Below are 17793 nucleotides of genomic sequence, written 5' to 3'. Positions count from 1 at the left end.
CTCAGCTTATTTAAGGGACCCACATAAAGTGCTGAACTTTATCAAACAATGTAGTTGTCTCAATATAAATATATACATCTATAATGTTGCACTTTGGCTTGAACATTGCATTTACAAGGGCTCTCATGAATTCTACTTTATGAGAGCCCTCTTATTTTGCTGAAACCAAACACACACACACACATACGTCTGCTGTAGTCACTATCAGTGGAACGCGTGGCTGGTGTGAGCTGATAGGGGGGACGGGGGTCGACTCGTGACGGTCACCGGGTCTCCTTCCTTGACACTTGACCTTGAACATAACATGTTTTGTGAGGAGAGGAAGACAAAATATGGTGACTGAAAACACCACCACAAATTTCCTATGCTTTGTCTATAATTCTAATCTCACACAGGGTTACATTTAGCTAACACGTGGGTTTAATTAATTTAAGAAAGACAGCAGATATTTTGGCAATTAGCAGTTTATTTTTAAAATGTCCTAATACAGCCCAACGAAAGGAGGGAGGTAAATAATGAAGGCATGTTTAACCGTAAACAAATACACATTCACACAAATGTAATGGGAATTTATAATAAAAAGAGAACTATATGGAAAGACAAGGCAATTATAATTAATGTAATACCACTTGACAATTTTAAATAAATGCAACTGTGAAGGCCCCATAAAATGTGAGCACGCTGTGATGATAAAGGCATGGTCACAAATGAGTTTGTGCAAAAAATTAAAAAATAAAGTTAACAGTGATATTAATACTAAAAACAGGATATACCACCAACAACAGAGCTAACATGCAATGCTAAGTCACATTTGGCCATAGGGTTCGGATGTTCTGTTAGCCATCCTAAATGCTGTTTAATCAGGATTAATCCGAGAAGACATAGGAATTTTTAATTTTAAAGGAATGAATAACTATGAATGCACAGGCTCAATACAAAAAAAACAACAATGGAATACAAAAGATGGAGAAGGCACATTGCCAATGTAACCGATGAAGTACTGATGAAGTAGAACGGATGAACACACAAAAGTACAATAGATGAATGGAAAATAGTGGTATTCACTAGGATAATATCAAAAAACGAACATGACCAATATACTGTGCACAACACAAAATAAAAAAAATAGTATACCAAAAAAAGAAGAAAAAAACATAGTGAGTGAATGCCACAAGAACAGACAGTGGTTTTTACATCCACTGTCAAATTTGAAATACATTTTGGAGGGTTTGATCACTGTATGTTTACAATAAATGGCTGACACATGTGGGAATAGAGCTCAATGCTATTAGACTGTGCTTCTCTACCGTCAGGACAAATTGTATTCAACCGATTCTGGTAACCATGGAGCAAGGAAAACAAAACAAAGGTTCTAAGTTCTAAGGTGACATTACAGTAGGTTTTTCAATTATGTACTTAATACTAAGCTCCAAGACACTGACATAATTCAGAGCCGTAAATGCCAGCAAAAAGAAAAACTATTTCCAGCAAGTCATCGATACAGCATACTGTATTCCTCCATAATGCACTCTTTGGGCGCGTTCGGAAATACCACACCGGAGCGCACCTATTACTTTGCATTGCACAGTGCGCTATTTCCGAATGCGACCTTTCACAGAATGCATCTTGTGCTGTGACATTAGCATCATTCTGAGACTAAAGCGATATTAATACATTTCCATACATTATTTCACCAAAAAAGGCATTAATATGGAACTGTGCAATGATCTATTTAGGTCCTGTTTCCAGCCGGGCAGCCAACATTTACAGTACCACGCTTACATTTAACAACATGAGCTCATTGGAATGGAATCTGTGCTTAACTTTGTTCTTTGTTTTTAATGGCAATAACATGCAAAAATACTTTAAAGCGCTTTAAAATCAGCATCAGATTCTTTTCACAAGAGAACCATCAGTTTGATCTCGGCTTTCCCTCGGGCTGTGTGATCATACGACGAGGGCAACAACAACTACAAAGTCATTTGTCACCAGGGCATGCCTACTGTATAATAAATCAAAAAATGCACATCACACAAAGATAAAATACTAACAAGAGCGACATTCACTGTTTTGGTCAGTTTCTTTCTTATTCTTTTTTGCAGTCAGGTCATAGAATGCCATGCTGTGAGAGCAAAGCGATGAGAGAAAGCACTCTGTAGGCAGATAAGCAAGAGGTTTGCAGGCACTACAACTGGGCTATTGCCTGATTTTGCGCGCCATGTCACACACCAAAAATAGACGGACAACAAGACACTATGTAGCTTGTAGATCTGCTATTTTCGGTGCACAACACCTACCAAGTATAAAACTGGCATAAAGGTGTACTGTCCTACCAGCCAACCAGAGTCGAAAAGTCTTGTGCCCTGTTATTTAGTATGGAAGCCCATTTGTCGTGTCACTAAATAAAGTTAAAAGGGTCTGTATTGAGACTTGAGAGACAGTTATGACTTCATACGTCAGAATTAAAAACAAAACTCTAACAAATATGAGTAGGACATTTCAAGAAAAGACAAACAAGTCACAGCTGCAAAATAAACACCCATTAGAGACATGAAGTTGCGTATGGGTTAACCCATTTTGGGCGGGAACCCCTTTTGGTGATAGCTTGTAGTTCTGCTATTTTTGAAAAATCGTTAAAATGTGCCTCAAATCTTTCCGAAAATTGTCATGGTTTAGAAGATTTTTTATTTATTTCGACGTCAGGTCTAAATGGGTCAAGAGGAAAAAGATACATATACATTTTATTCAGTGCCAGAAATGGGCTTCCACACTTGACTTTAGTATAGGTTAGTGATTACGAATATTATTTTCCCCCACTTTCACCATTCATAACACTGACAGGCAAGAGAGGGGATGGACAAAAGTACACCTCAACATAAAGCCGCCGTCTATTGGGGTGTTGAGGCGACAGCGAGTAGGAAAGGACACTGATGTGGCTGCTCTTTTGACAAAGCTGGTCTTGTGCAAGTTCTGCTGGGAGATTCAGCGTAAACATAGAACGGGCCATGGAATTATTGGCTGGTATGAGAAACAAGAAGGCCAAGCAGAAGAGAGATTTGCGAGGAGAGGAAAGTCTGTTTTCCGGTGCAGTACATTACCTCTGCACCGAAGAGGGGAAGGAGAGAGAACATTACAATGTATCGGCATCATGCAAACGCGCTCTTTTTGCACTTGCACCCTCATATACTCGGTCAACGTGCTCACTCACACCTGCGCACATGTAGAAAGCCCTGTCGCAAAGGCAAAAATGGCAGCTGAATGGATCCTGTGCTCTTGAGTTTTGGTTCATATAGTTTGGACTTTGAGTGATGGCCGCTTCCGCTAATCACTGCATGGCCTGCCTGGCTCGCTGGGTGTGGCACTTCATGCAAAGGATTCTGCCGTCCAATGGGTAGCAGCCGTCGGCATCTGCTTCTATGGAGAGCGGGCGCGCGCAGTCCTACAACAAAGCAGGGAGAACGACTTATTGAGTTACACTGTTGCACACTGGCACACATTGGCCCTCATTTATCAATCGAACATAGAAACCAGCACAGATCTGAACGCAGAAATCATCTCATGACATGGTTTGTGTATGATTTATGAAATTGTCGTAAACATCTCATTCTTATACTCAAATATACTGTATATTCTCCTTATAGAGACCTCGCCTATAAAGTTTACAACTTGCAGAATGAAATACGGACAAGAAGAATAACTATCTGACGTGGAGATATTTTAACGACACAAGTCCATCCAATTAAAATGTTTTATTTTGCAAGTTCAAGGTTATTGTTGAAAACATTGTGTTGACTACCGGATACCTTTCATGTTCTCATTCTAAAATTGATTAGGCTTGTTAAATAATGATAACCTCACCACACCAGTCTGCGGTTGTTAAAGTTTAATGAAGTGTTCTTTTTCAAGAACTAAAAGGCTTTTAAAATATTGATCTCCCCTCCAGTCTGTAAGAGGAATTCAAACAAAATGCATAGAGAAAAATATGTTTTTAGGGTTTTATGCTTCTCTCCTTTAGCCGGAAAAAGAGGAAGCTGGACTGATGAATTGTTGTATTACATTGTGAGCTTGTAGATCTGCATTTCTTTTATTTTTTCGATCTATACATTTTTTGAAGGATTTAGTCTATAATGACATGCCCAAAGTAGTGGTTAATATGATTGTGATGAAATCCACACCCACATAAACCTTTCTACAATAAAATATATATATACAGTATCTGCTCTAGTCTAGTATACTAGACTAGAGCAGTGGTTCTCTAAATGATTTTCTAACCAAATGGACCCTTATACAGTAGATCTTTAACTCTTGAGTGTAAAATGATACCAAATGGTCCCGCAATTTTATTTTACGCTCTCAAGAGTTAAATTATTACTTAATTTACAGTCTACACAGCCTGTTGTCTCTCCTATGGTACCACATCAATACAGCATGGTGGAATTGTGGGCAAAATCTTATCCGACAAACTATTCTACGTTTTGGCCTGGGAAGCTAAATCATGGACTTCAAACATAGACTTTATGTCGGAACATTTGATGTAGGCGAGTTCCCAGTCAAGAGACAGAACTCTTGTAGTGTCATGTCTCTTGTATGTGGAATGTATCAAGATGGTGCCACCATAACTGACTACTCTTAAAGAGACTTTGTTCAAAAAGACTTTCCAGGGCAGTGTGGTAACTGTCTCACCTCACAGCGGTAACACTTAAGGTGGAAATTCTTGTCGAGGGCGACCACTCTGACCGTCTCCTCGCTGCCTGGAGCAGGAATGATGGGTTCATTGCAGCTCACACACAGGGGAGAGAAACGCCTGGAGCACACAGGGAGACAGAGAGGGGTGTGACCTTCCATTCACATATTCCCTCTCTCTCTCTCACACACAGAGTAGAAAGTACGAAAAACAAAAGGCGGGGAAGGGGGATGGGTCCTACAGTATATATTTAGTCATATGACAACTAGAAAAGATAACAGATCTGCAAGCGTCAAATTGCGATGCTTTGTGAGCTTTTTTTTATGTGTGTGTGTGTGCGTATATATAAAAGTATTTCTGACAAATCTGTCCAAAATAGGGACTCCAGGTTTAACATAAATCTTAAATTGAATCATTAAAAACTAAAAACACGTGTATTTACTTCAGCCTGACCAAAAGCAGATATAAAACATATCCACATCGGTGATAAAAAAAAGTATGAAAAAGTGAAATGCAGCCAAGAAGAGAAACTTCTCCAAAGTCAAAGTCAATCTTTGGGGGAGGGGGGGGGTTACCTGTGGTAGTCCTGGACACAGTAAGGGTTGTTGTTGTCGTCGGTGATGAAGGGCACCCCCTCCAGGCTGCAGGCACAGGTGCTGCAGCGGAAGCAGTGGGAATGGAAACACTGGCCCACCGCCTTCAGCACGCGGTCTGTGATCTTCTCGCCGCACCGTGAGCACACCACCAGAGAGTTCTGTACAGGTTCAACAACAGGGGGTGTTGGGGGAGTGCATTAGGGTAACAGTTACGATCTACAAGATTTTGTCCATTATATACACAGGAGAACGCCACAGGAGAACGCCACAATCGAAACAAGTCCCCAGGACTTTTGGTTGTTATGCTTTTAGCCTTCATTTCTGACTGACTGTACCTCGTGACTATTTAAGTATTCAATCAATCAAAAACCAATCCTCATATTTTAGATCTTTTTTATTAGATTATTGTTTAGATAATTGTTTTTTATTTATTCATTCGTTCATTCTGGTATATGTGGGATTTTTTGTTAATTTAAACACTTGGTAGCGACGCTTTTACTGCAATCAGAAAAGCGATTCAGTGTTTTTAACAACAACGGACCGGCGATCATGCGGGAAAGGTCAATAAACGATGGAAACAAAATACACATTTAAGTGCCATGCCCGATAAGAAAGTAAATCTAGCTGAACCCATTATCCCAGTTGGTGTGGGCCTGTAGGGGAAAACACTGTGGGTTGTTTGGAAAACGATTACAATCCTCCAGGGCAGTGCTGCTGAGCCCAAGGTGCCAATTTAAAACTGTAGTGTGGTACTAATACTACTGTGGAACCCTTGTATTGAGTCTGCATTAAAATGGAATAGTGTGTGTGGGGGCGAGAGGCCGCAATTGTTAATTGAAGATAACTACAAAGTAACACGCACACCACTTACTTATCTCTTATATAGATAGAGAACCTCATCGATCCCGCCGGGGAAATTCAGTCCCCAGAGGCAGAACAGCAGATAAGGCACAGATACTAGGAGCACACCATCAGCAACGAACGACTGTATACAGTACAGCCGATACAGTATACTGCACTATGCACAACCCTAACAAATACACACAATCTCAGTGCCATTGCATTATCCTGCAGTGTGCACTGAGCATAAACGAATACCGTACAGACAATCAATCACAGTGTCATTGTATTATCCTGCACTGACCGAGCATGAACAAACACACACAATCACAGTGTCAATTCCTTGCACTTTTTTCTTCTGTGGTGCAGGGAATCAACCCCCTGCCGTCCAAGTTTGAAGAAAACATCTGTATTGGATTTGTGAAATACTTAAATGTTCAAAAATGTTCTGTTCTCTTTTATTTTTTTCCCCCTTCTTTTTCATAGCAGTTTTACAAGCTCACGCTGACCCGTTGTGTGCTTGTAGATTTTCAAACAATTGTTGGACATTTCAATTATAATTTTTTTCAAACTTGTATTGCAGCGGAGTGGATTTATGCGTTTGTTTTAGATTTGTTTGACTGCTGTAGGAATTAAATAGATGGACATGCGGGCTCATGTCAATGACACTTTCAGTGTGTCAGGGCCTTTGAAGTCAACATTTGGGTCTCAAGACATGTCTGGAGAAAGCTGAGTCGGATTAGGAGCCACCAAACCTACAGTACATAAAGTCTGGTGACTAATAGGCTTCTATGCTAGGAAGAACTTAAGCAACTTCCTGCAGGTTAAATAAACCAGCATGAAGCTTCCTACAGTACGTGTTCAACAGATACTAATAAATTCCATGCATTTATTTAATGACTTTGTCCCATTTGCCTCTATAAAACAACATTACAGCCCGACCGATGCCAGATTTGTATTAATCAAACTTAATTTAATTAAATATATCTCAAATAATTTTAAGAAAAACACAAAAAACTTTTTGATAGATAGAAATGTCAAATTAAGAACGTACTGTATATGAAAAGAACATTTACCCACAATTATAAATGTAACAAGCAAACAAGTAAATGTAAAGTCATCCTTAAACTTTATTTCATTTAACACCTTCTTAAGCCCTATTCGTATTTCTTTGAAAGTTTTGATCTATATTGACGTGCCCTGATTTGTAACCACTTTCAACCTTGCATGCCTATTTATTTTGGTCATATCGACCGCATACTTGCCAATAGTGATGTGGTCAACAAAGTCCAACAATGAAAGAAAGTGTTGGACTGTCGCCAAGGGAAAGTGCTGTTCTGTGTACTTGCTGCAAACCGAATGCACCCACTTGAAGCTGAAACTAGCTGCCATGTTGGAATCACAGATGGGGATGACGGCACTCTTAGGATATGCGCGCGCGTGTGTGTGTGTGTGTGTGTGTGTGTGTGTGCGCGTGCAATGTGTATCCTCACCACATAGCAGTCCTCACACTGCGGTGAGCTGTCCCTGTCATAGAACTGCATGCCCTGCAGGGGGCGATGGCACATCATGCAGCAGAAGCAGGTGGAGTGGAAGAGTTTGTCCATGGCCCTCACCGCCGGCTGGGTGCGGGACAACGCCTCGCCGCACTTCCCACAGACCTCTGGGGGCGACAAGGGGGCGAGTGAGACACAATGTCCACTGACAGGTTTCAAGCACTTTTTTTTATATGCCACAGATGATCACAGAATGGTTGCATTTGACAAGTGAACGTGGGAAGTTGTTGACAGATTAAACACATTCAGCCGGATGTCCTCTAGTATTCCTCTAAATGTAAAAAAAGAAAAAAGAAAAGCGTCTTGGTGTGTGTGATATTTTGTGAGCTTGATTTCATTTAAAGGACAGCTCAGCCGCGGCCCAGGCCAGCTTGATGTTTTTTAATAGGGTCTTATAAATCCCCACCATGATTATTTATTATTTATGGTATATAGTATTTTACTGCATTTGTGTATTTTATGTACCGTTAATGTTGTTTTTATTGTTGTATACTGACTGCCAGTGTGCCAAATTTCCATTTTATGCAAGATTTAATGGACAATAAAGTTTTCTTTATCTCTATGTGATTAAAAGCTTTAAAGTAATCTGGAAAAATTAGTGTGTTTACTGTGTTATAAAAACATCTGACATCATGCTGTTTTCCTGATTCTTGCTGGTGGTTTTCTGGTTGAGATTTGCCCATCACTGACATAGTGGAGAGAGTGTGCATGTGGGTTGCAATAAAATTACTGATTAGTAATTAAGATACTCTGCGAGCACAGGGTGGATTAACAATGTACACAATGGTTGGACCAAAGGAGGGCTGTGCGATTATTATGGACAGAATGATTAGCCTGATTATTATGCTACATAATGTCATCAATCTTTTCTTTTTTTTAGCCTTGGGGAAATTAGCTGCGTTTTGTTTCAATGTCTTGACTATTATTAAATGCAGTTCGTGTTCAGAATTAAATGAAAGATTTCAATAGCTCTAAACTGCACAATCACACACACGCACTATACTCTGTATGTGTGTGTGTGTGTGTGTGTGTGTGCATGCGACTGTGCGTGTATTCCCCATGCTGTACATGTTTTTTCCTTTTTTTCTTTAACTGTATATAGATTTCTTTAAATGTTGTGAAGAATTGAAAATGGAGGACCCTGTTGTAAATAAGTCTTAGTGCTTTTCTGGTTTCATCCTCGCAGCAGTTTTTGTACTGACCTGTGCTTTTGTTTGAAATGTACCCATTCTACATACTATAACATTTTCAATCAATCTGTGCACCTGTAGGTGGCGAGGTGATGACTGGCGCATGTGTGTCCATGTCTTTGATAAAGTCCTTGGTCATTCTCTCCAGCTCCTCCACGTCCCTCATGGTGAAAGGAACACCACCACCTGGGACCGCAACTGGACCAGGGGGAGAGGGCTACACACACACACACACACACACACACACACACACACACACACACACACACACACACACACACACACACACACACACACACACACACACACACACACACACACACACACACACACACACACACACACACACACACACACACACACACACACACACACACACACACACACACACAAGAATAATACAGCAGGTGTTCCTTATTGTGAGTTCAGTAAGTACAACAAGGCAAGCAGGTTCACCGACACAAGCACTGAAAACCTTATTTCAACTTAAGGCAGGATGCATGTACACAAATAAACAGGAAACAAAGAGGAAGGGAAATACACTGCAGACATAGTAACTGGTGTTGAGTTGATAATATTACTAACGCGGTAAAATCCTCTCGTGTTTAACCCTGAGGGTGTACAGACCCTTAAAGGCAGGGTAACAGATACTTTTCATAATTAAAATTCAATTCAAATAATTTGAAAACACAGTACTTGTAATTCGGAAGTCACATAAACAATAAAAAAACAAAAGAAGATTCCTCTACTGTGCGGTTCCATTCTCCTACCACTGATTAAGGTTACCGGTTCAAAACTTAAAGTAATATCCTTATAATCCCACTGCCAAAATCAGAATAGCATCAACGTGGTGTCTAGTTGCTAGCCTCCACACTTCATTCAAGTACTCTGCCAAGGTTCTAGCCTTCTAGGCTTATTTATTATCACTTTTATCTGGTTCCTAACTATCAATCATTTACCTGGAGAGCCTTCCACTCCCCCCCCCCGCCCCAAGGACCAGTGCTTTACAGCAGCACAGATGGACCTATTTGACCTGCCAGATTGCTTGGCTGTGTAAGTGATGTGGCGTGTGCAATATCCATTATTTATACCAGTTCAAACCTGCATACTGAGGCAAGTGCATTCTTCTGATGATAGAGCTGTGTTGGTTAGTTACGGTTGGACAGATGGCTTCTGAAAACCTTTGCACAGCGCATGACCTGTGTTTGATGTTTTAAAATATGGAGTACTGTAGCTCTCCTGTTGACTGCTACCTACTGTACATTATAGTTATACTGTACCTGCAGTCATACAAGATGCAGAACATACACCGCTCTCTGTATACAATATCAAAGGGCAGCAAAGTGTGACTGTACATTGTTTTACAGGATGCTGGCAACGGTAGTAACTTAAACCTATAAAGCTGTTTGCAGCATTTGAAGCAGCTTGACTTTGTGTCCCACTAGAGCAGTGATTCTCAACGTTTTTAATTTCAAGGACCACCAGTTTGATATTAGACCGAAACGAGTTTCACATCTGGGATCCCATCTACACCAAGATCCTGAGTGTTTATTTAACTGAGAGTGCACGAATAGAACCAAATGGACCTGGGTTCCTACCTATAAATCATTTAGCTGGGGAGCCCCTGGAAGCCCTCACCGGCTGGAACCCACATTGAGACAATATCTACTAAATGCCCCCATGTGAAATATGCAGGACCGTACCGTTGATGAAGGAGGGCTTTTCGCTGGCTGTTGGAAGGAGGAGGATGAAATCATCTTGGGCTGAGAGGTAGGCGGGGCCACATTCTGCTGACCGACGGGAGCAACAGGAGGACTCCTGATGTGGTTGGAGGCTGGGGGAGGCGCCACGTTGGTGGGTGGAGCCGGCGGAGCAGCGGGCGGAGGAGGGAGGGAGCTGGCGGGGGCCGGGGGAGCGGCGGGCGGAGGAGGGAGGGAGGCGGCGGGGGCCGGAGGAGCGGCGGGTGGAGGAGGAGGGAAGGAGTTAGCAGAGGCAGGGGGAGAGAACGAGCTGACGGGGCCGGGCCTGGGCGCCCCACTGCCGAACGGCGCGGGGCTGTGATTCAAACTCTGGTTGAGTTTCTGGGCCAGGGCGGCGGCCGAGGTGGCTGGTCTCCCTCCAAAGGCGGTCTTGGGCACCACGGGTGGGTTACTGCCCTGTCGGTTGGTTCTGGCTCTGAGCTCCTCCGCCCACGGCGCCGGCGGGGGCTTGTCTCCCATCTCCGGGGGAGGCAGGAAGGAGAGGGAGGGTTTGGGTGCCGTGGGAGGAGGGGCTGGTGGCTTGGGTGCTGGTGCTGAAGAATACTGGCTTGGTAGCTGTAAACAGAAACACTTCTATGAACGAGGAGTCAGCGTTTACAATGATGCAATTTGTGATATTATATTAATCTCATGCATTCTGTAGCTCCCCCTGAAGTCAATGGGTCAGATAGAGTATGCAATATGTGAGGCTGTTATGGACAACACAGCAATGAGGTTTTATCAGAAAAGTTATTAAAATTCCATCAATTCCTTCCTCAGTGCTAGCGTGCAGCGCTGGACGCCAAGAGGCTGCAACCAGCCAGCGCTCCTTAATAACATTGAGCAAAGAGGCACTTGAACTAAAGCAAACAATTTGGAGGGACTCCACGGTTTGAGCTTATCAGACGTGAATGTGTCTTTCTGGTGGTTATTTGGAGCAGCCACAAACCAGTTCCTCCCAGTTGGATAAAAACACTCTCCTTTTATGGCCCTCTCTCTCTCTCCCCCCCCCCCCCCTCCCTCACCAGATCCCTGGCAGTACAATCTGCCCTCATCACACACATCACAACACTCTCCAGTCAGTTGTGTATGCATCACTCGCTCTCACTGAGCATTTCTTCCCCGTTCAGCGTTGAGTCACTGACCGCCTAGCCCGCCCTCTGCCTTTGTTCGCTCTGACCTCCTGCGTGTTGTGTTTGTGGCTCAATCAGCACAGAGTTTTAAACGCTGATCGGAGACAAAAAACCGACCAACCCTGGCACCTCTCCGAACTATTTCCACTATTTGCTTTCTTTTCTGTTCTCGCCCTCTCTCTGACCACATCATTCCATTTCTGGGGGTGCGGAATACCTACACCGAGTCTCCTGTGACTCAAAAGTCTGCAGTGGTTTCACCCTCTGCGTTATTCTGCGCTGCTCCCTGGCTCGTCGTCACTCATGTTCTCCTGTAGCTGTTCTCTGAAACCTGTCATGGTTTTGTGTCGATGCAGCTAATCTTTGAGCTGTGCTCCACAGCCCTGGCTCATTAAATCAGATTTTCTTTCCTTTCCTTCTCTTCTTTACAATTTATTCCCCCCTCTCTTTCTTTGCTGCCATTAATTTTCTTGCATGTTCCCACTCTCTTCTCTTCTGCAGTGCTACCTTGGGGTTGAAGGGTCCTCTGGTCTCCATCTCAGTCAGCAGGTCAGTCAGTGAGTCCAGCTGCTGGTCAAAACTGGTCTGCTTCTCCATCCCCCTCTGACAGGAGGAGCAGAAACACAGGGATGAAACAGAATCACCACACACACACACACACACACACACACACACACACACACACACACACACACACACACACACACACACACACGTGTCCAAAATCTGTTTTCCAATGTAGTTATAATTTAGTCACTTTTCACCGGCTAAATATGTATAAAATATAAAACCACTGATTTACAAATGTAAACTAGTAATATGACAAATAAAACTGATTCTGACCTGTCGTACAATTTTGGCCTCATCTCTATGGGCGAACATTTTCTGAAATATTAAATGTCCAAATTGTTCAAAAATGTGCAAAAATACCAAATCTACATTGTGAGATTGTAGATGTAGATGCGCGTTCGAGTCCCGTTCATGACAACATTTGCTGCATGTCTCTCCCCCTCTTTCCTGTCAGTTTTCACTTGATACTATCAATAAAAGGCAGAAAAGCCAATAACAAATCTTTTAAAAAATTTAATAAAAATCACACACGTGTGAACTGAGTGGTGCAATTCCCCCCCCCTCCCCCCCCCCCCCCTCTCTCTCTCTCTCTCTCATTAGAGACACAGCACTACCCCTCTCACTGTTTCTGGCGCCCCCTACTGCTATTATTAAGTCACATACTCGTGCTCACTTATACATACAAACAGGTACACACACACACACACACAGGTACACGGACATTGCTGCTACTACCCCTCTCACTGTTTCTGGCGCCCCCTACTGCTATTATTAAGTCACATACTCATGCTCACTTATACATACATACAAACAAACAGGTACACACACACACGGGTACACAGACATTGCTGCTTGTAGGAGTGGTTGCACCACTCAAAAAACAGGTACACACACACACACACAGGTACACGGACATTGCTGCTACTACCCCTCTCACTGTTTCTGGCGCCCCCTACTGCTATTATTAAGTCACATAATCATGCTCACTTATACATACATACAAACAAACAGGTACACACACAGGTACATACACACACAGGTACACGGACATTGCTGCTTGTAGGAGTGGTTGCACCACTCAAAAACATAGATATGGAGATAACCAGGTTTCCGCCCGGAAGAGATGATATACTGAACACACAGTGGTTGCGTTCTGTGACTTAAAGGTTTCAGGATGAAAGGAAGCAGATGCCATAGGAGTACAAAGGTGCAGGGAAAGGACGATGACAGATGGTTACACTAAACCTGAATCGTGCCTTCGACTGCTTTTTCAAAAATACACATTACATTTATATACGTGTGACTGAAGCATAAACCAGGCTTACAGTTGCATGTATAATCGGGAACACTCTGTTCATTTCCGAATTCAACAAAAAGTGATAGAATATCGGTGTATCTTACCGGAACATAGCCAGTGTGAGCAGAGTGAAATGTTCGCTGAATTCATCAAGAAGAATAGTCGAGCATAATTGGTATTATCATTGAAGCTATGATGGTAGCAGTCCTAAGTAAAGTAATAGAATAGACATTGTACATTGAGGACACCTTCACACACCAGTTTGACTCACATTCTGCATCGTTTGCCTTTCTGAAATTGAAACAAGCTCTTCTTGTCCGACATAATTCTGGTCCCTGTTCAATGGGTTGGTCCTGTCACTGCTGCAAAACTGAGCGTGCCGCTTTGATGGATGTGTGCTGTATACTTGGTTGTGCAAGTACTGAAAATAGCTGAGCTTGTAGATCTGCTATTACCAGTATAAATCAGGCATGCATTATGCTTTGCAACCAAATGAGAAAAATTGAGAAAAATAAGAACTTTGAAGTTCAGATTTTTTGAAAAATAAAAATAAATGTAATTATTAGTGTGGCATTTATAAAGAGCACCAGTATGTTTGTTTATGTTACTCCAAAGTTCAACTAAGTTCTCTAAATCAGAAACCACATAGCATCTTAATTTATTTCCCCTCCCTTTTCTGAAAAGGCCCAAATTTGTTCCATGGCACTATGCATTTTCATTCCAACAAGTCAAATTAAATTAATGCAACACTTAAACTGCAAGTTTTATCCACTGCCAAGAATGCCTGTTATGAGTTTCACACAGCAGAACTCCCATTAACATGAATAGTCTTCAGATTTTGGCACTGCAGTACTGTTTCTTTACCAAAAAATGGAAGTCTACAAAAAATCTTCATGACATGGATGTGAAATATTCCGTTTGCAAGTCATTAACATCCAATAACTTCCTTTTATGCTTTATCCTTACAGTAGACTATTCAGTATTTCCACCTATCAAGTCCCATAAACTGTGCAAGCCAAATTCTAAGACGTTCTCAAGCCGATCCTGAAATGTGTGAAAACAACCGTTCCTGGCCAGATGACGACACAGTGGTTGACCCACCGTGGTCTCTGGGTGCCGCAGATACTCCCCCAGCTGGCCTGGGATCAAATCCCGCAAGAACCTCACAACCGCTATGCTGTCTCCATCTGAGCTGTCCTATAGAGCGTCGCAGACCCACCCCCTTACAAGACGACGCCAGGCCCAGGAAATGATTCCCAATGCATTTTCCCCATAGACATTTCAAAAGGTATTTATTTAAAGACGGTTATGCCGCGGACAAAGCCAACTCGAGTCGTGACAACTCATGACAAGAAACACAATATTTTGGACAAAACAAATAATTACAAAGAAGAGAAACAACAAAAAAGTGTTGTAACCTGCCGTTTTTTTCTTCTTTCTAATTATTTTTCGGCCCAAAAAATTGTGTTTGTTGTCATGATTTGTCACAACAAGAGTTGGCTTTGTCCGCGGCGTAAACGTCTTTAAATAAATACTTTTTGAAATGTCTATGAGAAAAATGAACGGAGAATCATTTCCTGGGCCCTTTTAGGGGGCGGGACTGCGACGCTCTATAGGGGCCTATATCTCAACGAAGCAGCATTTCCTGCAAACTCTCTGGTGAGTCACAAAGGGATGTGTGTGTGTGTGTGTGTGTGTGTGTGTGTGTGTGTGTGACAGTGCCCTCAACTTGTCCCCAAATTGAAATGATGCTGATGATAATGTTGGCATCGTAAAACGCAGGGTCAGCGGAAGCCACATGCAGACAAGACAGACAGACGAGAGCGGTGAGCCACCTTGTGCGCTGCAGATATATCTCCAACTCACCTGTGCGTTGCCAACGGCAGCATTGGGCACGGCGCCACCGGAGACGACGGAGGGGGGTGGGGGAGGAGGAGGAGGGGGAGGAGGGGGTGGGGGGGAGGGGGCTGCGGGCAGACAGGCAATATCCTCCTCGGGAGGGGCGGGGAGGGGCAGGTCGTCGGCCACTGGAGGTGGGGCGGGAAAGGCGGGAGGAGGGGCGTCAGGAGGGGGGGGCATGATTTGGCATTCAGGGGGAGGGGCCGGCAGCTCGTCATCCAGCGGAGGAGGAGGAGGGGGCGGGAACAAGTCTGGCAGAAAACGGGGAGGTTTTATTGGTTACGACGAGCTCTGGCAATTATAGCACAACGTTATCTTCAAGGTCATTGCACTCTCGCGCTTCTCCGTCCGTTGTCTTGACCGGCGGTCATTCATATTATGAGACATTTTATCATGTTAATTTATCATATGATGCATCGCCTTCCATTTGCTGGGAATGTACTGTATATTGTGTAACTTAAACGGAAGCCAACAAGAAAATTAAGTCCGGTTACACAACTGTCTGACTCAATTTGCTGACTATGCACCGTATACAGCGCTCACCTACTACTACTGTATGTACAGTACAGTACAGTATGTATGCCTACAGGCTACAGTATTATGCTCCCAAAGGAGCTGAGAGCAGCAGCCTGTCCCACCAAAGATACACATGCAATGTCAAACGTTTAAGTTAGTATTTTAACCATAGTATTTTTGCTGATATGGAAACTAAAACCTAGCCTGGCCCATATCGTTTTGCATTTAAAGCACATATTTACTACGGCTTGCTTTTGGGACCCATCATAGAGATCTACAGACACTAACTGGGGAGGTTAGGGTTTGGAAGAAAAACAAAAAACATAATTTTAGAGCTGATCTTTTATAATAATGTAAGATTTGCATAATAACAACAAAAAAGTAGCATGGGTACCTTCACAGAGTGAGGGGGGAGGCGGAGGCATCTCTCCGACCCGACCAATCACACCCGAGCCGACCGGCGTTGGCGACGGGGCGTCGGGAGGAGTCATGCTCTTGGGCCGCGGCGGAGTCACTGAGGCAAACTTCTTGGGCTGGTTGTAGAAGGAGGGCGTGGTCACTTTGAAGTTCAGGGAGGACGTCACCATGAAGGGCTTGCTGCCATTGGACTCCTCCATCTCGTTGCTTTATCTGAGGCGAGGACAGAGCAGAAGAACACAATGGTCAGTATAGCCCACGCTATTAGACTTAGACCACATGAATAGGGTGCCTAACTCTGGGGTGAACGTCTCTGGGAGGAACATTCGGCAAGCTCGCGGTGAGTAGAATTGTGGTGATTAGTACTGCTGCACGATTCATGCTCAAAAATGTGAATCTAGATTTTCCTCCACAAGAATTGAGATCTTTTCCATTAAACTATTTATTGTCTTTAGTCTGTAGTTGCTGAACATTACTACATTCAACATGTGGCACCTGGAGCCAACTACTGTGGCTTTAATAAAAGTGCTTGACGTAAAACTTAAGTCTCTCTTGTAGCAAAAACACAAGAGTAACTAAAATGAGTTGGACAGCCAACTAGTGCTGCACGATTCTTGCTCAAATTTAGAGATGAGATAACATAGGTGTCTGAATCTAGATCATTTAGATTGCAGTGCAGCACTAGTGAATTGTGAGCTTGTAGATTGGCTACTTTCGGCAAAGAGATTTGGCGTAGAGGTTAAAAAGGAGCAGACCTGAATTGACCGTTCAGTTTCAGTCATATCATCAGGAGGACACTACGAGTATTATATTCTTAAGTTATTTATACATTTATAATAACATAATATAATTATACATGTCATTATATTATATATAATAATATGCTCAGATCAATATGAAAAGACATTGCTCTGTCATTGTTATGTCATGCAATGAGGTACAACTTAGCCTTCATTCCTTGTAAAGTTAAACATAGCTCAGAGGAATAATGGATTGGCTTTTAATGTCATTTAATGGCTTCTTACTGAGAATAACCCATGGCTTGGGTTGATGAAGTAGAACGTCTTGGGGCTTTTTAGGAATTCAAATCAAAACAAACCAATACGGCCAAAACTCTAAGCCGCATAAGGAAAACAGTCCAGATGTGTATTACGGATGGGATTTCCCTTTAATCAGCCAACTGTTTAAAGTTCAAAAGAAACCTGTTACATTACAGAGTGCAGTGTTGAGTCCAAAACCTCCCCTTGTCCCCCATATATGGGGGACTAGGTTGGTGGAGGGTGTGTAGAGCCCAGGATCACATTGACACAGGGGTGAAAAATGGGTTACAAAATATATTTTTTTTTAGAGTCCAAC

The 17793-nt window shown here is 42.8% G+C and overlaps 1 protein-coding gene across 3 annotated transcripts in view; it reads right to left on the bottom strand.

The window, feature by feature from the left end:
* Window positions 1-446: 446 nt before the first annotated feature.
* zyx (zyxin) overlaps window positions 447-17793 on the bottom strand; it is a 29253-nt gene continuing 11906 nt past the window's right edge. For all 3 annotated transcript variants that reach the window (XM_083761848.1, XM_083761849.1, XM_083761850.1), the window contains exons 2-10: window positions 16415-16650; window positions 15472-15755; window positions 12246-12341; window positions 10570-11181; window positions 8942-9083; window positions 7614-7783; window positions 5260-5438; window positions 4684-4804; window positions 447-3439 (exon numbers count right to left, since the gene is read on the bottom strand). In XM_083761848.1, coding sequence (XP_083617974.1) covers window positions 3326-3439; window positions 4684-4804; window positions 5260-5438; window positions 7614-7783; window positions 8942-9083; window positions 10570-11181; window positions 12246-12341; window positions 15472-15755; window positions 16415-16637 — 1941 coding nt within the window. In that variant the 5' untranslated portion in view covers window positions 16638-16650 and the 3' untranslated portion in view covers window positions 447-3325. The remainder of the gene's footprint in view (window positions 3440-4683; window positions 4805-5259; window positions 5439-7613; window positions 7784-8941; window positions 9084-10569; window positions 11182-12245; window positions 12342-15471; window positions 15756-16414; window positions 16651-17793) is intronic.

Source organism: Protomyctophum parallelum, assembly GCF_964188405.1.
Source record: "Protomyctophum parallelum genome assembly, chromosome: 3".
NCBI lineage: Eukaryota > Metazoa > Chordata > Actinopteri > Myctophiformes > Myctophidae > Protomyctophum > Protomyctophum parallelum.
Note: the sequence above shows the minus strand (reverse complement) of the source record. Positions and strands in the feature narration are given on the sequence as shown.